Here is a 23,038-nt window from a genome sequence, read left to right as displayed (position 1 = left end):
TTATTGCACATGGGGCAAGTGGTTCTGTAACACATATGCATTACATATACTCTTGTATATGTCATACATTTCACTTTAAAAAGCAAATGTGGGACTTCCCTGGTGGCATAGGGGTTAAGAATCCACCTGCCAATGCAGGGGACCTGGGTTCGAGCCCTGGTCCAGGAAAATCCCACATTCCGTGGAGCAACTAAGCCCGTGCACCACAACTACTAAGACTGCGCTCTAGAGACCCCAGGCCACAACTACTGAGCCTGTGTGCCACAACTACTAAATTCCACGCACGTAGAGCCCGTGCTCCGTAACAAGAGAAGCCACAGCAATAAGAAGTCCGCACACCACAACTAAGAGTAGCCCCCGCGTGCCACAACTAGAGAAAGCCCGAGCACAGCAACGAAGACCCAGTGCAGCCCCAAATAAATAAGTAAAAAAGCAAATGCACTGTCCCGGCACTTACACTACAATAAAAGCTATCAAAGTCAATTTTTCAGAGACCTGTAGTTTTACTGATCCCTTCCTCCAGATGTTCTGTTCTGCAGTTCTGCCCCTTTTCACTCCCTCCGAATAATCTAAACATCCAGGGGATAACATGTCTGAGGGATCATGAATGGGAAAAACAGTAGGGTGGGATTCAGTGGGCTCTCATGAAGACAGCTCATTAGACCCCAGTGATGGCTGAACTCCGCCCACATCCACATTATAGAAGGAACTTGGCTTTTCTGTTGTCAGCTGGAAACCAGGGCTTTCCATGGGGTTTTTCAAATTGTTGGTTCCTTAGGACCAGTCAGCCTTAGTGTTCTCAGCAGTGTTACTGGAGCAGGCTCTTATCAGCTGGCACTTGCTTGCCAGAGCCAATGTGAGAACCTTTGGCCAATTCCACCTTCAGTGATATTATATCAGTAGGTTGAAATCAGCCCTTCTGCGAGTATTTACACCATGGAAACAAGCAAATGCTACAAATCAGGTCCCCCTCCTATCCCCCACCCCCAGCCAGTTGTTAACACATCTACCAGAACACCACTGAATGTGACAAAGCCATAAAATCATATGATAACAACTCAGGACTCAAGGTATAATGGAAGGAAACAGGATTAAATGAATAAAATTCTTCAGTCAGGAGACCGCCTGTCCCATACTCATTCAACTGTGAAAAGCAAGCATCCTGGGCTTCCCTGAATACTTTTATCTTCCCCTGAGTGGTTCCAGGTATCCACCTTTATCAGGTCTAGAAATGGCCCCAGGGCCCTGGAAGACAGAACAGGGAAATTCCTAAATCAACCACTGCAAAATATTGGACTTTGCAACCACTCGAAAGTCTAATTTTCATGGAAATGCAAGGTTTTAAAATTCATAATATTAAAAGAAAGTCTATGCTGCTGCAAATTGTACCCTTCCCTTTTATGAACTGGGATCAATACTGGCACAGAGGGAACCTTGTGACTTCTACTGTTACCGTGTAAGAACTCTGGCATCTCCTCCAAAGCAAGAGTCTAGCTGAGATGATCATAGGTCTTAGAGAAAGTCTCAGAACCAGTTTCTAAGTGGGCCATAGAGAGAAATTCCTGAAGTGTTCAGTGCCTATTTGCCAGGGAGCCAGTGATGGGTGGAGCGTACTAAAACTGCCAAGAGCATAGACACAACAGCCAACATTCACCCAGACCACTAAACTCATGCCCTCACAACTGTGACCTTCCCCCAGATACTATCTCCTCTCTTGTTGACTGATATACATCCCACAGAAATGCATTATATATTATTATTGATTGACCTGGCTTCAATAGTTGAGAGGTTTAATTAAACTATCGGTTTTACACTCGATAATTGCCTTTTTGTTCCTTCATAGGAAGGTGTGGGGATTTTTATTTGACTGCTAACATTTATAAAACTCATAATCTCCTTAGAGAAATAACGAACACAATTTAAAAAATTAGTTAATAGATTCAGCTAAGCATAACACCCCCCCAACCAAACCAGTCCCTAGAGCCTCACCAAATTAGCCCCTCATGAGGAACTTAATTTTATTTAGCAAGTACTTATTAATTATTATCACTTCCAGACACAATTCTAGAGGCTAAGCCCAGAATAATGAACAAGCTGGTAAGGTCTCTGCACTCACAGAACTGTCTAATAGGGAAGAAAGAAAATTGATCAAATACATATTAGAAAGTATAATGACACAAGAAAAAAATTTGTAACTATGTATGGTGACAGATGTTAACTAGACTTATTATGCTGACCATTTCACAATATATACAAATATAAATCATTATGTTGTACACCTGAAACTAATGTAATGTTATTTGTCAATCATACTTCAACTAAACATTTTTTAAATAAATAAAACATATACATCATTCATATAATAACAAGAATAAATAAACTTTCATTTTAAAGTCTTACATATATGGAAGAAAAAAGGCATGATGAATAATAATAGAATTACAGAATATCATGGATGCATATACGAGAAAAACCTATTCTAGTTCAGGGCTCATATAAGAGTTGTCCAAGGAAGGGGCATTTAAGCTGGGATCTAAAAGCTTAGTACAAGTTAACAAGGAAAAAAAGGGGAAAGAAAAGTAAACAAGCATATATGATAATTTTGAGACACCTTTTCATGAACAGGCTGAAATGGCTGTTGAAAAACACTCCTAAGTCCTATTTGGCCATGATTCAGCTGTGTGACCCTGGCAGACTCTCTTAATGGCCCTCCACTTCAGTTTTATGTGCTAAATGAGGATTTTAGATTACAGGACCTCTTGAGGCTCTTTCTGGTATTCGATTGCAAGGCATTTAACATATATTATTAGTTATGTTAATAAATAATACATACATACATAGATTATTATTTAGTTAGTACAAGTAAAAACTGCTCTTTTGAACAGGCTTTGAGCAATATAGAACACAGTATTTCAGACATAGGGTGAATGTTCACAGGGTGGATGTTCCAAGTAAAAATACTAGATTACAAAATCCTTTTTAACGCATAGCAGGGCTGATAGAACAAAAACGGAATTTTTCAGTGCCGGAAACAATGAGAAAGCATGAATCTACAGAGATAAGTAAGTTGTGGAGCTGGAGTTTGAATGGAGGTAAATGTGAATCTCTGGTGGCTTAGTGCCTGAGTTTTAGAGGACTGTGGGAGAATCTTGCATAAAGGTTGGAGTTCTAAAGACTGAGGGTCACATCCTTAAAGGATAAACAAAACAGAACTTCTGCCTAAATAAGTAGACATTGGAAATACATCCTGTCTTGGACTTAATCTAGGTAAAGCAAGAAAAAATAACCCCTTCCAGGTTCTAACCATTAATAAAAGCCTGTACTTACATACTTGGAGTTTATATCCAGCCTACTTCATTGTCCAAAACCCCTCAAGCTCAAAATTTAAAGTTATTCCATGTTGGTAGTTTGCCTAGGCACCTGGTAGAAGCAATCACAAACCATCTCTGAAGGAATGCACTTTAAACTCAAAGCTTGAAAATGGCTACTGATAAAGTTCTAAGCTAGATGAGCTCACAATCACAAATAACTAAATCCAAGAGACAACAATGCATGATGAGTAAGAATTGATGGAAATTTCAAACAAAAGAATCAGAGATGCAAAGATTATAGCTACTGGCATTATAAGCAGCAGAACATTAAAATGCCTATGTGTGGGCCTCCCTGGTGGTGCAGTGGTTGGGAGTCCGCCTGCCGATGCAGGGGATACGGGTTCGTGCCCCGGTCTGGGAGGATCCCATATGCCGCGGAGCGGCTGGGCCCGTGAGCCATGGCCGCTGGGCCTGCGCGTCCGGAGCCTGTGCTCCGCAATGGGAGAGGCCACAACAGTGAGAGGCCCGCATACCGCAAAAAGAAAAAAAAAATAAAAATAAATAAAAAATAAAATAAAATGCCTATGTGTGAAATGGTAAAAGAAATTTAAAAAAGAATTAAAAGTATGTTAAAAAAAAAGAGAGAGGCTATCAAATATATATTAGACAAATGAGAAAATGCAGCAAATAACACTTCTACAAATGGAAAGAAGTAAATGACTGAGACTTTTCCAGAACTGATAAAAGGACACAATCTCAGATTCAGGAAACCCAATAAATCTCAGTCAGGGTAAATAAAAATAAATGCCCACTTAACAATGTTATAGTTAAACTACAAAACACTAAACAGGAAAGCAAGATCTTGAAAGCAGTAAGCAAGAAAAGAAACATTACATACAAAAGAATAAATATGAGACTAAATGTTGATTTCTCTGAAGCAATTGAAGGTCAGGAAACTATGGAATGATAGTTTTACAATCAGAGTAGCTGAGAGTTTTATGCCCCACACCCCAATTTTTATACCCAGAAAAACGATCTAAGAACAACAGCAAAATAAAGACATATTCAGGACTATGGCTTTCAGTTGAAGGTTACTGCCAGCCTATGGATACTCCAATGAAGGCATCTAGGGGAATAAATATCCCAACCCCACTCTCCTCCTTCCTTATTTTCTGAACTAATCAGAAGCCAGAGACTAAGGGAGCCCTTTTCAGTTTGAAGAAAAATAAACAAAAACCCACAAAGCCTCCAGGGGCCCTGAGCAGGAACAAATGAGAGGTATCCAAAATAATTCTCCCAGATAGTTTTATAAATCAAGAATTACCTTGATTCCAAGCCAGATAAGGGCCATACAAGAAAGTAAATTACACGTATCACTCATGAGCACAGATGCAAAAAATGCTAAACAAAATAGCAAACCGAACTCAGCAACGTATAAAACAGGCAATATATCAAGGCAAGTCTGGATCATACTAAGAATATAAGATTGACTCAAAATTAGAAAAATGATCAACCTAATTGACCAAAATAGTAGGTTAAAATGAAAAAAAAAACCCAAAAACTCACAAGCATAGCATTTGATAAAGTGAATGTTTGTAATAAAAATGCTGAGTTAAAGGGAACCCTTGTACACTGTTGGTAGGAATGTAAATTGGTGCTGCCACTACAGAAGACAGTATGGAGGTTCCTTAAAAAACTAAAAATAGAGCTACTATATGATCCAGCAATCCCACTCCTGGGCAAATACCCAGAAAAAATGAAAACCATAATTCGAAAAGATACATGCACCCCTATGTTCATAGCAGCACTATTTACAATAGCCAAGAGATGGAAACAACCCAAGTGTCCATCAACAGATGACTAGCTTAAGAAGATGTGGTAAACATACAATGGACTATTACTCAGCCTTAAAAAATAATGAAATATTTCCATTTGCAGCAACATGGATGGACCTAGAAAATATTATACTTAGTGAAGTCATACAGGGAAAGATAAATACTATATGGTATTACTCATATGTGGAATCTAAAAAATAATACAATCGAATCTATATACAAAATGGAAACAGACTCACAGACATAGAGAACAAACTTATGGTTACCAAAGCAGGGGCAAATTAGGAATATGGAATTAACAGATACAAATATTATACATAAAACAGATAAGCAACAAGGATTTACTGTATAGCACAGGGAATTATATTCAATATCTTGTAATAACCTATAATGGAATATAATCAGAAAAAATAACGGAATCACTATGCTGTACACCTGAAACTAACACAATACTGTTAATCAACTATACTTCAATTTAATAAAAGGCTTAGTTAACTAGGAATAGAGGGATACATTCTTAATAAGACAACCACGATACATCTGTAGCAAAATCATACTCAGTGGAAATGTTAAAGACATTCCATTTAAAAGGAATAAGTCAAAGATGACTAGTACCACAATTATTATTGAGCATTGTAAGGGAAATCCTAGTCTGTGCACTAAATTGAAAATAAAAGGTATACAGATTAGAAAAAACCAAACAAAACTATCATAACTCACATGACTGATTATCTACAAAGAAAATTCAGCAGCATCTATAAATTATAAGTAATAAGTTTTAAAAAATTGCCAAATAGAAGATAAATATATAAAAATTAAACTGCATAACTATATAGCAACAATAGAAAATGCAATTTTAGAAAAGATACTATTTAAAATAACAAAAATAACATACCTAGCAATAAAACTAACAAAATACATGAAAGACATCCTCATGTAGAAAATTATAAGCCTTGAATGAAAGACTTTAAAGGAGAACTAAATAAATGGAGGCGTGCACTATGATCATGAATAGAAAGACTCAATATCACAGAAGATGTAAAATTTCCCTGAATCTATCTATAGACTTCATAGAAGTCCAAACACCAGAAAGAAATTTTAATTTGACAATCTGATTCTAACATTTATGAGAAAAGTCAAGTATCAGCCAAGACTGAACTGAAGAAAAAGCAGGCTGGATGATTTTCTCTTCCAGATGTTAAAGCTTATCATAGAATGATACTAATTTACAAGTGCTATTGGTAGAGATACTCAAATAGAAAAATCGATAGAAAAGAGAATCCAGAAACAGGCTCTTCATATATAGAGACCTATACAGGACAGAGCATACATTGCAGATTATTGGGAAAATATGCCAGAAAATTGGTTATCCACATAGAAAAAGAAATATGGGTGTCTTATGGACTGAATGTTTGTGCCCCTCCATAATTCATATGTTGAAGCCCTAACCCCCAGTGTGATGGTATTTGGGTCCTCTGGGAGGTAATTAGGTTTAAATGACATCAGGAGGGTGAGGCCCCCATGATGAGATTATTGTCCTTACAAGAAGAAGAGAGACCAGAGCTCTGTCTCTCCACCATGTGAGGACACATCAAGAATGCAGCTAGGCTCTTCTAAGGAAGAGGGCTCTTACTAGGAACTGAATCTGCTAGCATCTTGATCTTGTAATTCTCAGCCTCCAGAACTGTGAGAAATAAATTCCTGGTGTTTTAACCACCTAGTCTATATACTTGGTTATGGCAGCCCAAGCTAATACAGGATGCCTATATTACATTTCACAAAGTAATTGGATTCTGGGTGGACTAAAATTAATTAGGAAAGGTGGAACTTTTAACTTTCTAATAGAAAATATAGGAAAAATATCTTTATGACATAGAGTAAGAATGGATTTCTTTTTTTTTTGGTGGTACGCGGGCCTCTCACTGTTGTGGCCTCTCCCGCTGCGGAGCACAGGCTCCGGACGCACAGACTCAGTGGCCATGGCTCAAGGGCCTAGCCGCTCCGCGGCATGTGGGATCTTCCCGGACTGGGGCATGAACCCATGTCCCTTGCATTGGCAGGCAGACTCTCAACCACTGTGCCACCAGGGAAGCCCAGAAAGGATTTCTTGAACAAGACAGAAAAGTGCTAAGTTACAATAGAAAATATTGATACAGTTTACTACATTAAACATAAGAACCTCTATTGATCAAAAACACCATCAAGTGACTATAAAGACAGCTATAAATGAAGAGACTACGTTTGCAATACACACAACCAACAAAGGATTGCATGTAGACCATATAAAGAACATATGTCAGTCAACAGGGAAAAGAAAACTATAGAAAAAAAGAAAATGAAAAAGTGCTGAACAAACATTTAGCATGAAAGGAAATGTGAATGACCAATGAACATATCAAAAGATGGTTAACCTTGGTGGCCAAGAATATACAAATCATATTCCATTTTACATGCATGCACATGCACACATATTAAACAATGTGGCAACTGCAAGAGTTGGTGAGACTGTGGAGCATTAGTAACTGTCATACCTCACAGTGGGAGGGTCATCTTGTACAGCCACGGTGGAAAAACGAATTCGGCATTGCCTAGAAAATTTGAACACGTGTACTTTTCCTCTATCAGGGCTACACCCTAGAGAAATTAATGCATGTGTGAACCAGGAGATGTGCATAAAAATGTTCTCTGCAGTATTATTCAGAATCATAAAAAACTAATCACAACCCAGTATCATCAGTACAAGAGAGTTAATTTGTGTATATAACACAATGGAATTTTATACAGTAATGAAAATACATGAACCAGAGCTCCATTCATCTCTGTTGCTAAATGTCAAAATCAATGTGGACCGAAAAAAAAAGTCAAAGAAGAGCTATGAGAAGCAGAAACAGACAAAACTGAACAATACATTGTCTTACAAATAAAATTCAGGATAGTGGTTTCCTCTTGGCAGGAATGGGCTGAGAGAATGTGACAGGGGAGGACAACCCAGGGGTCATCAGCAAAGTACTTGGTAGTAGTCTGCTCTTCAGCTGAGGGGTGGGTCATGACTACTCTTTTAATTTCCCTCATTAGTCTGTACGTGTATAGCATATACACTGTGTGACATATATGCTATATTATAAAAGTGAAACCTTGGTAAATCTCAGACTTTCATTCTCAGTCTCTGTACAAAGTCACATGCAAAAAAGCACAAACAGCCCCAAATAGCAACTTTTAAATGGAATTTTTTTTTAAGTGGCAGATTATGAAACAACATATAATTCTATTCCCAGGACCTCTTTTCTCCTGCTAGCCATCCAAAGGCTTAGATCAATGCTCAGAATATTTATTGTTTGCCTGAGGAAACAACTGAGAATTTCGAGGCTTTTAGCCTTATTGGTTTTCCTCCTTGATAAATAATTTCACATTCTCCTAAACTCTGTGGCAATCCAGGATTCTCCATCACTGGACGGAAAACTCAGTCACAGGCGAGTGCTACAATGGCAGTGATCTCAGGGCCAAAAGGTCTCTGCAGGCTGTCATTCTATATTCTCATCCCACGGGAAATAGCTCTAAGAGACCTGCCCACCAGGGATCAGCCTTATCCAGATTTTTATCAGCCACTGTGCACTCAGTGTTACTCTTTCCACAAAGTCTTTAGAAGGCAACTCACAGCAGGATCCCTGCTGAGATTTCTAATAACCACTCCAGCTATTATTTTATGGAATCCATTAGTCAAAAAATATAAAATGATGTCACACACCAGATGATATGACCAACCTCTCTCTACCAAGACTCATCACTGTTGGCCAGCAGTATCTCAGGGGACTTGGTAAGAACTCCAGTGAGACAGTTCATTCTTGAGCCATTCATCTCTTAATATCAGCAGCGTGCCCATTTTGTTTCTTTAAAGCTTCTAAAGCTGGCTCCTGATTTTGGCAATTGGGATTTGGGATACAATCCTTGCCACCCATAGCATCCATTTTTGGGTTTACAGATATCACAATCTTTTAAGTTTGAAGAGATCTGTTCCTTCCCCAATCTCCCATATCACCTTAGTTTCATCATCTGATGTTCTCTGCACCTTTTCCAGCTCCTTCTTTTCTTTCCTCATCATTATGATAAAGGCCAGCAAAATTCCATGTTCCACTTTGCTTATGTGAGTAGCAGGACAAAGCTGGCACTGGTATCACATAGGATGTGAAGAGAAGGTGTCCCTTGGAATGTGAGTCCCCAGTTCACAAAAGTGGCTGAGATGAGAGAGTATCAGTGTGGGTATTTGGTCACTGGGAAGAGATTTTGTGTGTTTTCTTCCTGAGCAGAGTGAGAGCCTTTCACTAAATGGGCTCCAAACTCAAGCTAGATCATCATCCGAGCGGAGTAAGGATTATGGTGCTTGCTGTCTTGGATGCCAAGACAGAGAAAGAGAACAATATCGCCCTCAGAAGATGAGCTAACAAAGCTGCCTGAGTGAATCTGGACAGGGAAAAGAAACAAGTGGCCTTAAAATATCAGAGTCCCCTAAGATAGTCCAATTTTCCTTTCTATTTCAGGAGCATCAATACACCTCTGCAGATAGTGAAAAGGATGCAAATGGAGTAAAAATATCACTGCTGCAATATCGTGTTTAAATGTAAACATGGATATATGGCAACACTACATAGCACTTCTGCCCTCTCTCCTGAGCTCTAAATAGGATTTGACCTTGTATAGATTAGTTTTGCCAATATCTGTAGATCTTTTCAGACTGACCTCCTTGTAACTTTGGTTCTGTATTTTATTTTATTTATTTATTTATTTTTGCGGTACGCAGGTCTCTCACTGTTGTGGCCTCTCTCGTTGCGGAGCACAGGCTCCGGACGTGCAGGCTCAGTGGCCATGGCTCACGGGCCTAGCCGCTCCGCAGCATGTGGGATTTTCCCAGACCGGGGCACGAACCCGTGTCCCCTGCATCGGCAGGCAGACTCTCAACCACTGCGCCACCAGGGAAGCCCGATTCTGCATTTTAAAATGTGGTGTCAACTCTTCCCAATCATTCTCACTTCTGGGATTAAAGCTGAAGATCTGATCAGGGGAAATGCTGCTGAGCTGACTTGAGAACATGGCAAGGGCTTAATGCTCTCAGAGAGTAAGGCAATGGTCTCTCAGCTGCAGATAACAGTTAATAGGATGCCAGGATCCATTTAGCACAAACAACCTAAGAAAGCTCTAAAGAAAACGAGGTAAGGGGGACGGATAATATCTAATGCCTATTAGGGAATTGCTCAGAATTAGAAAGTAGAAAAGGGAGAATGTTATTAATATTGCTTTCATGAGTAATTCTCGGAAACTGCAAAATGAATATTGTGAAAGACTTGTTTCTGGAAAGGTACAAGGAGGTTTGAAGCAATAGCTCTAAGTACACTGAGATTAAATTTTATATTCTGCTCCCCCCCAAATAAAATAAGGTATAAGTAATCTGTTTGCATGCTGACCGAGAAGCGCCCTTCCCCCAACCAAAATGAAGAAATGTTAGACTCACATTGGTGACATATTCGATATCCTTCCAAAGGATGCACTCCCTGGGGAAATCAGCCAAGTCTAAGAAGTGATCCACCACCACTTGGCCGATTAAGTCATGGCGAGAGAACCTGTCAAAGTCATAGACAGAGAAGTGAAGCTTCCGGGCTACAAGGTCATTGTAGGGAACCGGAAACAAAAACACTTCATCAAACACAGGGTTCAGGGTCTTTCTGTGAACTTTAGTCTGGTGTTTTGTTTTCCGATCGGGAAGCAAATAGATCTTGACATAAGGATCTGAAGTCCCAGAAAAGTCCTTGGCGGGCAAATTGACAGCTTTGTGAATCTTCACTATGAGTTGCTCTAAGTCACAGTCATATTTTAAAATGAAGTTCAGCTTCCCACAGGCTTTGCTGTTACTCCTTTTCCCATCCTCATTATCCAATGACCTCTGCTTATATAACTCCGGTTTAATTCGACCAATTCCAGTCAACTGTTCCTGTTTTTGAAGCTGTTGGATATTGAAGTCTGGGTTTGACAGGTTGAGTTGTCTTCGGATTGAATTATGCCTTGAGTGAAGAGCAAGAGAGAACAAAGTTATAACCTCATTAGCTCCAGGTCTTTCAGAAACTTGTGCCTGGGATGTAGGTAGACTGATTAACACACTGTTAAAAGCTTAGATCTGTGAGCTTTTTTTGGCCTATATTCAAAATGCTCATCAATGCAAGTAAGCTGCTCCCCAAGGCTTGAAGCTCAAAATTGAGGCCTGGTATCAGGAAATGAACTTACTAACATGTGACTCCGGAGCTTTAAAGGTTTAATGCACTTTCTAAACTGTCTAATATGCCATTAAAGAAGTTTATTCAGCTGGTGGGAGGTAAAGATTTGTAAAAACTGGTTTAAAAAATAAAATTATTCACCTTGATATACAGTATCATCCTGAAACTGAAATAGTTAGCTATGTGTTATCTGAAAAAGAATGGATCTTTCTCTAAATTACACAGAATTTCCTGTCACTGGCTTTTAGCCTACTAAGGCTGCATATTCGTACTGGGTCAAATCAAATCATTTCATTATGAGAACACAGTTTTTGCTCTTCTGGAAATGTATGTCACAGGATGTGTCTGCTTGTAGGGGACTCTGTTGCCTCTGACAGGTACAAGTGCCAGCTCCATGGCTGTGCTACTGCTGAACCACATGGGTGATTAGTGATGAGGAGGAAGGGTTTTATTTCTTTAACAAACACTGAGGGTATAAACATTAAAGGTAAGCTACTATAAATGTATATAGGGATTCAGTTAGAGAAGGTTGGAAACTGATATTTGCAAATTAAATATTTGCTATCAGAATCTACTCTTCACCCTATAAACTTATAGGTTTGGGTTAAAAGTTTCCCTGAAGTTCTCTTTGCCTTACCTTGTGTGGGTCCTTACAAACTGAGTAGTCATTACATACAAAGTTGTCTTTAAGATTATTTCTGTTTGTTTTTAGCTCAGAGTTCAGAGCCATTATATTGTATTTTGTGCAGCCTCTCAATAACCTTAATTAAAATAGCCTCTCTCCACCAGAAGGTGAAAGGGAACAGTCAAGCTGTCTCTGAGGGGTTGGTAAATAGTTGAAGAGGCACAGTAAAGATCGGAGTTTGTCTTCTTTTCCTTTCTTAAGACCACTTTATGGGGCTTCCCTGGTGGCGCAGTGGTTGAGAGTCCGCCTGCCGATGCAGGGGACACGGGTTCATGCCCCAGTCCGGGAAGATCCTACATGCCACGGAGCGGCTGGGCCCGTGAGCCATGGCCGCTGAGCCTGCGCGTCCGGAGACTGTGCTCCACGGCGGGCGAGGCTGCAGCAGTGAGAGGCCCGCGTACCGCAAAAAAAAGAAAAAAAAAAGACTACTTTATGAAATAAAGACATAAAAATGGGATTAATAGGCCCCGAAACATGTTTGAAATTATTCTCCCTTGTCATACAGATGCTGTGATGCCAAACATTCCTCTTCATCCTAAAATACCCTCCTGACTACTAATCACCCACATGGTACAACAAGAGCACAAGCACAGGGCTGTCACTTGAACCCGTCACAGCCAACACAGCCCACACCCAGACACACACATTCCCACATGTGCAAAAACTGTGTGGTGCGAATGTTTCTCTTGTGGGATTTAAATTTCTTACAGAGAAACCCACCATCTTAAGTTTTCTCTGGATCTTTTGATTTTTCAGGGGGAGGAAGAGAGTCAGGGGAATGATGTTAGGCTCCTACAACTGGTTCTCTGTATTAGTACAGCCAGGTCCGTCCCCCGCCTAGATGTTGAACCTCTGTAGTGCTAGAATAGAGCTTTAATCCTGCTTTATTGGGATCTCTGGGCAGAAAGGTCTGGCAGGGAGCAGCAAGTATCCAGCCATATGCAGAGGCCATAAGTGGCTGGTACCAGCTCCAGCTTCCTCTGCCGTTGATTTTTCTCTCCAGGCTGGATTCAAATAAGGGCCCTACTTGAGTCTGGAGTCAGTTCCCACCTACGATGGGCCATTCTGGGTGCTATCTAGTTAGTCAGTGGTGCAATTTAAATACTAAAAGTACACCTTCAAGACCAACTAGGTGTCTTGAAGCCAACTACCTCCACTGGATCTTAAGAAAGAGGACATTACTGCAATTCAACAAATTTGAATGTGCGAAGCAAGGGGTCAGGTAGGGTGGAAGCGACAGAGAGGCAAAGCCTAGTCATTGCCTTCAAGGAAGTGCCTTGCCAGGAGTAAAGAGATAGTCATACACTGACTATAAATCAGGGCAAAGGGGGATAAGAACTGACCGGAGGTTAGGGAGAGGGAGAGAGGAAGGCCTCTGGCTAGGGAAATTGTCACGGATGAGATAGTACTTGAGCCAAGCCTACCTACTTAACCTGGCCTCATACTTCTCAGCCTCCCAGCTGATGCTCTAGACCTCAACAGGGAAATTAACTAAGTTTTCCTCTTGGCTCCCAGCTTTCCAGCAGGATGGGACCTTCAGCTCTTCAGTCCCAGCAACTTTCACCTCATACATGCCCATATCTTCCATTCCAGGCTCTATTAAGAACCAGAGCTCAGGGCCTCCCTGGTGGCGCAGTGGTTGAGAGTCCGCCTGCCGATGCAGGGGATGCGGGTTCGTGCCCCGGTCTGGGAGGATCCCATATGCCGTGGAGCGGCTGGGCCCGTGAGCCATGGCTGCTGAGCCTGCACGTCCGGAGCCTGTGCTCCGCAACGGGAGAGGCCACAACAGTGAGAGGCCCGCATACCACAAAAAAAAAAAAAAAAAAAAAAAAAAAGAACCAGAGCTCAGAATCTCCAGCATCCCTCCCATCGCTGGATTTCCCCTGCAACCATGGACAAGTGTATACTCTTCTACCCTCTCTCATCTCAGGGACCCCATCTCAGAGGGAAACTTGGCCTTTCCCTTCCCTGGTTTGGGGCACCAGTGTTTACAAGGCTTTGGGAGGTCCAAAGACAGGAAAGAGAGAAGGAAATTGTGACTTCAGAACCACCACAGGTTTCTTTACAAAGTTCAAGTCACGACAGGGAAGTTTGGAAACAGGAGAAACAGGCCTTCTTGGAATCTTCCCTTGTGATGGAGAGGAAAGGGCTGGGTTGTTCTGAACAACAAACAGACAGAAGAAGGGGGAGTAGCAGATAGACAGACACAGTTAACTGACTACAAGCGCAGGAGGAAATGGGAATCTGAGGCTTTTTTGTTCTGGGATTCGGAGGCCTTTAGAGTGAGCGAGATAATGGAGATGCAGGCATCAGGCCTTGGACGGTGGAGGTGTGGGGTTAAGTGCAGCTGGATACACTGAAGCCTGTCCTGCTCCCACCCTCCCCCAAGTTAAAAAGGCATGAAACCTTGGGATCATCGTCAAATATTTTATCCCGTTACTAAAATGAGCCTATGTCCACCAACACTTTCTCTAAAGTAGCTCACATCTCATGTCTCTTTCCATTCCCACTGCTTCCAATTGAGTTCAGGTCCTCATCATCACAGGTCTGAACTGGACCCCTAAATCCAGTCTTCACCCCATCCCACGCATCTTATACACTCTTGCCAGATTAATCTTCTAAGGAACAATCTGAGCACTTTAATATATGTAATTGGTGCTCTTTTGTATATTTCCCCTTTCAAGGCCAGGGCTATATCCTTTCTCCCTCTTTACTACTAGCACAGAACAAAGAACTTTGCACATAGCAAATGTTTAATACGTGTGTCTAGAGTAAATATATAAATGCCATGGACATAATAGTTTCTGATAATTAAATCTCAGTAGAGAAAATACATATTTACACCTGGTTTCAGGGTCTCATGGAAGTTGAGAGAGGTCTAGGCAACTTCCATTTTTGAAGCTGTCAGTTTATTAAAATCTGAAGAAATAACTGAAAGAGTAATTCAAAAAATTATGTTTTAAATGTTTACATCTAACCAATGCTCTCAACACATAAAAATATATAGCTTAATAAAACTGTGCTACTCCTAGAGTAATTGCAGCAATTAATCCTAGTGGGCCACTTACTGGAGTTGCGGCCAGTAATGGGACTCAAATTGTCTTCTTCTTTCAATTCTGTCAGAGTATTTCTGTGACTCTAAGGATTGCTTAATTCAGAGACAAGCTCAAAAGTCTAAATGTAAGGCTCTGATGAATGTGAGACCTGGGACAAGTGACCTTCCATTGGCTTCCTACCATTATACGCTCTGCTCAGTTTATACTTTTGCGTTTTGCCATTTTTGTCAGCAGAACATGAGAAAAGTGGCCTGATACTGACGAATGTACTCTGTCAGTCATTCATGAAAAATTCCACTATGTGCCAGAGGCTGCACTAGGGGTTAGATATATAGGGAGAAGCAGAGCAGATATGGTCTTTGAACTCACAGAACTCATAGTCTAGAGGCGGGTACAGGCAATAAAAAAACAATCGTAGAGTTAGAAATAGATTTTAATCCTGTGAAGAAGTGAAAGTAAGGCAACTTGTGGGAAAATAAAGAGTGGGAGGGAGTGGAGGAAAGAACACATACTTCAGATAGGGTGGTGAGGGAGACCTTTCTGAGGAGGTGACACTTTAGCAGGGACATTAAGGCTGCAAAGGAGCCTGGCATGGCAAAGGAAAAGGAAAAGCATTCCAGGCTGAGGGAATAATAGCATGTGTGAAGGTACCAAGGCAGGAAAAGTCAGGGATACTGAAGGAACCAAGAGAGAAGCTAGTGTAGATGGAATGTGATGAGCTTTTCCGGATAAGGCCTCTTAACTGAGTCCATGTTAACAGGGTCCTCTGGGTTTGTGCCACATGGTGGCCTGGCTGAGAGGTGAGGCCGATAGCTGACAGAAGCAGACTGTGGCAGTATTACACAGGCCTTAACAGACCTGATAAGGAGTTTGTGGTGTGGAAATTGAAATTTTTATAAAGCTAAAGTATTTTAAAGGAAATTTGAGAAGACTTAAAAAAAACCCAACCAGATTGAACTTTCATTTTGGGACATGAATCAGGAAATGGACTAGATGGCCTTTCAAGGTTCCTTCTATTTTGAGGTTCCAGGGATTTTCATATATTTGGAGTCCTCTCATATATTTGGAGACCTCTACAATGTTCTGGTATTGAAAAGTTCTAAAAAAAAAAGATCCACATTCCCAGGATATTAGGTCATTATACAAAAGGGATTTCATCCAAATTGAAAGGAATTAACAGGAATTTTGGAGGATTCTAATAGTAACTGAGCTAACCAGAAACAGAATGCAAACATGCTTGATCTTGGAAGAACAAAAGAAAGTCATCCTGACCAGAAACATTCTTAGAAGATGGAGCAAAGCTCATCTTTAGGACATTCCAAAAGGCGGTGGTGGGAGCCACACATATCCAAGCTGAAGAGGTCAGATGACAGTGGGACTTCCGATGCAAATGCCACGGCTGAAACTGTGCCAATCGCCATGACAGTGGGGAGGCCTTAACAGGGAGTCTAAGCTTTGTATGCTCTGGGCTGAGCAGGTGCCCAGGGAACTTTGGGACAAGTGATAACAGCTGCAGGAGGGAAGCAGTAAGAAAGAAAGTGACAGCAGTGAGAAAGTAAAGATCATAATGAGAAAGAAGGGAATAGAAATAATAACTAGCAGAGCAGACTGTTTAGAGCCATCTCAGCAAAGAGTACCCTCCCTCTCCCCAAATATGGCATGAAAAATGCTACTTAAAAAAGAATGTTAAAAATGTTCTGGAGCATCAAGGAAATTTCATTCATTTTGCCCGCTTTGTCAGTAAAAAAGGTTTGTGTGTGCGTGTGTGTTTATAACACAACCCTAAAGAATTAGGAGACCACACCCTTCTTATTATGGAAAGATCATGAGACAAAGACATGTATTTCTAGCCATAACCCATAAAACTAGGTCAGCAGTAATTTAGATAAGAATGTTTGAGGGCCTCCCTGGTGGCGCAGTGGTTGAGAGTCCGCCTGCCGATGCAGGGGATACGGGTTCGTGCCCCGGTCTGGGAGGATCCCATATGCCGCGGAGCGGCTGGGCCCGTGAGCCATGGCCGCTGGGCCTGCGCGTCCGGAGCCTGTGCTCCGCAACGGGGGAGGCCACAACAGTGAGAGGCCCGCGTACCGCAAAAAGAAAAAAAAAAAAAAAAAAAAAAAGAATGTTTGAAATGCAAAATGATGCAAATTATCAGTATTAGGTCAAATGCAGCTGGAAAGAGTTTAGTTTTCTTATGGTAGTCAAATATTACCAAACTTGGTTTTGGCCATCAGAAGAGAAAATTTAATTGCATGACTCCAAAACTAGAATAAGCCTAAATGTAAAATGCATTTTACAGGGATAATTCCTTCCCTCTCTCTTTTTAGTTTTCTTTTTCCTTCTACCCAATTTCTACAAATCAGTGGTGAAGATATCTAGTTTTCAGTTTTAAATGAAATCTATTTTTTGATATGCAGGTTACTTATACATTTTCCTAGGATAAACACTGTAATAATTATAGTGATATGATTGCCATCAATTCATTAGAATTATGGCAGAGTCCTCAGACCTATAATCTAATAAAAACATAGTACTATCACTCTGTATTGACGGAACTCAGATCAGAAAAATTAACATGCAGAGTCAAACCAGATAGGAGACAATTTCAATGGAGACCCCATCTGAAGGCCCTACTTACTGAAGCACTGAAAGGATTTTATCATGAGTTTGCACCACTGCACAAACTCCACGGCAGCATCAGACAGAGCTCCAGTTATATTTAAGTCTTAAATCTGAAGAGAAATCCTAATGATAAAATCTGAGGATTTCTTCTAAATCAAATGGCAAACAACCATCCATTTCCTCACAGAGGAATATTTTAGGTAAAGCTCTCTAATTCAGAATTGGAAATGATGCTAAAATAGCTTTCTGAAAAAATTAAATTATAAACTGTCATATTCCATCCTACTTAATGTGAATGAGCAGAGCCTCTAGGATAAACTTGATTAACATAAAAAAGGGTAAAATCTTATTTCTGTTTCTAGAGAATAAAAAAGATTAAAAAAAAAATAACCCCAAACTGTGCTTGCACTTTACGAATAACAGCACATGCTATTCCTCCAGCTATCACTCAAGCAAGTATTTTCATTCTAAAGAAAGCTGCTTTCTGGGTCTCTTTTCCTGAAGTCTCTTATTGAGAGTGAATTTTTATATACAGTGATTCAGAATTGGCTGCTTAGCCTCAAAGCCACCTGTATGCATCTGAGTCCTGGGAGAGGCAGGTCTCAATGATGATGATGATGATGGTAGCAGCGCTGAAAGCAAAATGGCAGCTCAGGGTGTGGAGCAGGTGCTAGATGCAGGCCTGTGCAAAGCGTATGTGATGCACATGTTATCATCTCATTCTCAAAACCACCTATCACTGTTCCCCTCTCACAAGACGAAACAGAAACAGACGAAGGCTAAATAACGTGTCCAATACATACTTGTAGGTAAAGCTAGTTCACTGGACCCCAGAGCCCTTGCTTTTTTGTGTGTTTTTTTTTTTTTTTTTTTTTTGGCAATACGCGGGCCCCTCACTGTTGTGGCCTCTCCCGTTGTGGAGCACAGGCTCCAGACGCGCAGGCCCAGCGGCCATGGCTCACGGGCCCAGCCGCTCCGCAGCATGTGGGATCCTTCCGGACCAGGGCACGAACCCGTGTCCCCTGCATCAGCAGGTGGACTCTCAACCACCGTGCCACTAGGGAAGCCCGAGCCCTTGCTTTTTAATCACTGCACTATATTATTTCTCTACTGCGCTAGAGCACAGAGCATCCAGCCCATGGAAAGAGAGTGACACTGGGCCTGGGTATTCTGGAGACCCTGCAAAGCCTGGAGATGGACAAAGACCTCCAGCCACTGTGTGGACTCTACAGAGAGCCTGTGTGTGACAGCTAGGCTAGGTCAGAGGCACGGAGAATCAACTCCATAGCACTATGAGAGCAGCACGGAAGAGTGGGTAAAAACTTGGGCTCTGGCGTTGTTTGAACCGGGGTTCAAACCCTGACCTGGGTGCTTACCAATATATGACTTTGTTTCTTAATCTCCTTGACTTAAGTTTCTTCTTCTGTGAGATGAAAATGATAATAAGATCCATCTCACACAAAGTTGTGAGTGATAATAAAATAATACACATGAAGTTCTTAGACAGTCCTTGACATGGTAAGTCTTAGCAATGTTAACTATTGTTATTATGAACTAAGTACAGACTAAGCAGCGATCAGGAACCTAACAGGAACATAGGAAGCATCAAGCTTTCCCATATTCATGTCTCTGATACCTAATGGACATGTGACAGGTTACAGGCTCCTCGGCTAGTCAATGCTACTGCTGCCAAGAGAAGGGAACAGGGTGATGCTCGCCTTGCATCCAGAAAGGAAGGGGGCATTACTGACCGAGCTGATGAGGTTGGCTCTGTGACTTGGCGCTGTACACGGACGCCATGGGCACAGTTCTCCTGGTCCCCTGTCTGGGTCGAGAGGGGAATGTCAGGGGAGGTGTGGCTGATCTTCATGGAGGAGTCTGGACAAGGGGTGGGAGGGTCTAAGAAGCCCTCACTGTCCTCCTGCTCATTGGTCTCTGTGTCCATGTAGTTAAGAGGCTCCTGGTTGTTTTCTTTGCTACCAGAGAACAGGCCTCGTTCTCGCCACGGAACCCAGCAGAGTTTCCAAGACACGAAGAGAGACACGCCAAAGAGGGCGAGGCCACAGGCAGTGACCACGAGGGTCAGCAGGCTCACTGAGATATCTGCAAAGAAGCAAAGATCAAAGGTCAGTGGGATTGCTCCTCCCGTGCTCACCCACTGCACGGTGTGGGCAGAAAGACCCTCTCGTCCATGCCTCCGTCAGGAGAGATGGTGGAAGGCCAGGCTGGGCGTGCTGCTGGGTCACCCGACTCTGAGGCAGGGACAGTGAGGACTCAGATACAAGCACAGAGGAGGTAACCTGCAGGCATGTTTAGAAACAAACAACCTGCAATAGCAAGAGACAGGGTGCATTCAGGGGACCAGGAATGCCCTGCAAGTCAACTGAGACCCTGTCCCTTGGCAATACACATCATTGATATTCTGGGAGCAGGATAGCTTCAACTGTCCTTAAAAATTCCTCTGTCGTCTCAGAGAGCAGTATAATATAAATTTGGGAATACATCTTTTTAAAACAAGAGAAATTAGAGTGCTTCCCCCCCCCCCTTTTTTTTTTTTTTTTTTTTTCTTTTTGCGGTATGCGGGCCTCTCACTGTTGTGGCCTCTCCCGTTGCGGAGCACAGGCTCCGGACGCGCAGGCCCAGCGGCCATGGCTCACGGGCCCAGCCGCTCCGCGGCATATGGGATCCTCCCAGACCGGGGCACGAACCCGCATCCCCTGCATCGGCAGGCGGACTCTCAACCACTGCGCCACCAGGGAGGCCCTCCCCCCCTCTTTTTGATAGGAACTTTTAAGGGTCTAAGCAAAATGAAGCTCAAGTCCTCCCAAGCCTCAAGAATACCCACCACCTGGTGGTCAGGTGCCCAGGACCCGGGGACGATGGTCATAGTTTGGGTTTCCCCAGTAGCAGAACTGAGACAAGTATTCAAGGGCAAGAGGTTTATTTAGAAGGTGAAGAAAACACATGTAGGGAAGTAGGGAGTTAATCCAGGGGAGTAAGAAAGCAGCCAGTAAGGGGGGGGGGGCTTTATCAAGCCAGTTACCTCAGTGGGAGGCCAGAGGTTAAGCTGCTAGGGAGGTTCCACACCCTAGAGACCAGGGGACTGGGTTATTTATAACATCCACCCCTTCAGTCATTGATTTGAGGGCAGCTCTCAAGGGGCATTTCTAACCTGCAGCATGGGTGGCCAAGTAAGTTTCTGTGGCCAGAAAATTCCCACATTTCAAATAAATGCAGAGCTGGCCTTGGAGGTCAGCAGGCACGTGCTCAAGTGTTAATGGAGTGGGGGTTTGGGGGGCAACAAGATCTGCTACGTGGACCGCAGCCCCATGGCCTCAGCTAGGGTCCATGGCAGTACAGTGTCCAGTGGCTGTGCACCCAGCTCTCAGAACAAAGCACAACCCTCTTGAAGCTTCCACCAGCCTACAGTAGAGCCAGGGAAGCTGAGGCGTCGACCTGAACTCATTCCTGGCACTGTGCTGCTATAAACTCCTCCCTTTAAAGGACACACCTAACTGCCGTTGCTGGGCTCCGTTACATCCTGGAGCCCCAAGGATTCTCCCCAGGTTCTGCCTTTACTGTCCATCATTAATACTTGTATTGCTTCAGCCAAAGTTTTCTGGCTGTCCATTACATGCCAGGGACTGTGCCAGGCTTTGGAGACACAATGGAGAACGCAATAGACACACTCCTACCTTCACAGACTCATATTCTAGTGAAGGAGAAAATTAGGACTCAGTTACTTAATAGTCACAATTTCAACGAGCCACAGCACACCAACAATCCATGACATGACGCAGTTTGCATCTCTGCTGAGGCATGCACATGAACCCCTCCTGCAAGTCACTTACCTACAGAGTCAAGCTGACCACCTACTTACTGTCTGTGTGCTTTTCAACATGACTCTGAGGTACTTGATAATTCTTATGAAATGATAAAACAATTTCTCCATGAAAAATTGCTCTTGACAGAAAGCCAGCTGCCAGGGCTGGTGATGGATCTAACGTTTCTCCTCTATGCCTCCCAATCAATCTTTGCCCTTGCGGCGAAACAATATTATGTTTCTGTTTGGAAATATGGGGGTTCCAGCTTCAACATGGGTAACTGAGCTCAAAATCTTTGCTTATCCCATTTCTCTCCTTAAATATCACTGAAATGGGATATGCAAGCTATATGACTATGGAAAACAAGTCCAGGTACCTTCTATCCATAGGTGAACGAGTAATGCGGAGGAATTTCTGGGATTGTTTTAAAGGAAAAAGCAATCAGGGCTGAACACTTAACACAGGCAAATGAAGGGACACTGAGGGAAAAATAAAAATTAACAATCTCTCAGGTACAGAGCAAAAAAGGGCAGGGATGGGGGACAAGGAACAGAGTCACTGGAGGCAAAGTACAGGGCACCAGAAATCACACCTCATGGAGCCCCCCAACTTGAGGTGGAGGAGAGCACGGTTTGGCCACAGGCTCCACGTGGTTCTGAGAGCTCACAGAGCAGGATGGAAAATTTGTTGGTGAAAACTTCCATGACAGGTGGTAGTACTGGGGGCACAGGGAAGCAGGAGGCCCCTCCCAGTTAATCAGGCTGCCACAGCAAATACTGGCCCCCACCTCCTCCAACGAGAGCGCCACAACTCAGCGAAACCCCTTAATACGTTCCGTAATCCAAACAGAGGCAAAACCCCCTCCTTACATCCTGTTAATCACTTCAGCACTGTCTTGACACAGACACCACTAGGAGAATAGCATAGGCTGGAGGAGGCATATACCAGAAGGCAGTAAGTTTTAGGAGTGTGACGTGATAATTACATATTATCATTTACCAAATATTCAGTCTTCCACACCATAGTGCCCCCTCCGAGGAAGAAGCATAAATCCAAACCCCCTGATGTTGGTCTTGGCCACGTGACTTGCTCCGGTCAATGAAATATGAGTAGATGTGGTCCATGCCACCTTGGACCAGAGGACTCTTGGGCTCCCACCTTCTGCTGTGAGAAGAAGAGGTCTTAAATAGGGCTGATATTTCAGCCTGGGTGCCATAAAGGAAGACTTGTGGCATAGGCCCAAAGTCCAGAATGAGGAGCACACTTAAACCTGACACACGGACTGGGGCAGGGCAGAAACTGATCCACAGATCCATGAGCAAAACGTAAATAGTTGATGCTTTATTTAAGTCACTAGGGTCTCAAAGGCGGTTGTCACCATGGCAAAAAGTTGACTAATAAACATGACCATATAATTTATTGTCCAAGACTAAGATACTTTTAAG

General features: G+C 42.4%; 1 protein-coding gene across 7 annotated transcripts in view; it reads right to left on the bottom strand.

Annotated features, from left to right (window-relative positions):
• LOC309808678 (synaptotagmin-9) overlaps positions 1–23,038 on the bottom strand; it is a 388,309-nt gene that overhangs the window by 309,387 nt on the left and 55,884 nt on the right. For all 7 annotated transcript variants that reach the window (XM_082629228.1, XM_082629232.1, XM_082629231.1 and 4 more), the window contains exons 2-3: positions 19,521–19,872; positions 10,650–11,196 (exon numbers count right to left, since the gene is read on the bottom strand). In XM_082629228.1, the coding sequence (XP_082485354.1) occupies positions 10,650–11,196; positions 19,521–19,872 (899 nt within the window). The remainder of the gene's footprint in view (positions 1–10,649; positions 11,197–19,520; positions 19,873–23,038) is intronic.

Source organism: Mesoplodon mirus, assembly GCF_964341445.2.
Source record: "Mesoplodon mirus genome assembly, chromosome: 7".
In the NCBI taxonomy this organism is placed as follows: domain Eukaryota; kingdom Metazoa; phylum Chordata; class Mammalia; order Artiodactyla; family Ziphiidae; genus Mesoplodon; species Mesoplodon mirus.
The sequence above is the reverse complement of the archived record's forward strand: the minus strand, read 5'-3'. Positions and strand labels throughout refer to the sequence as shown.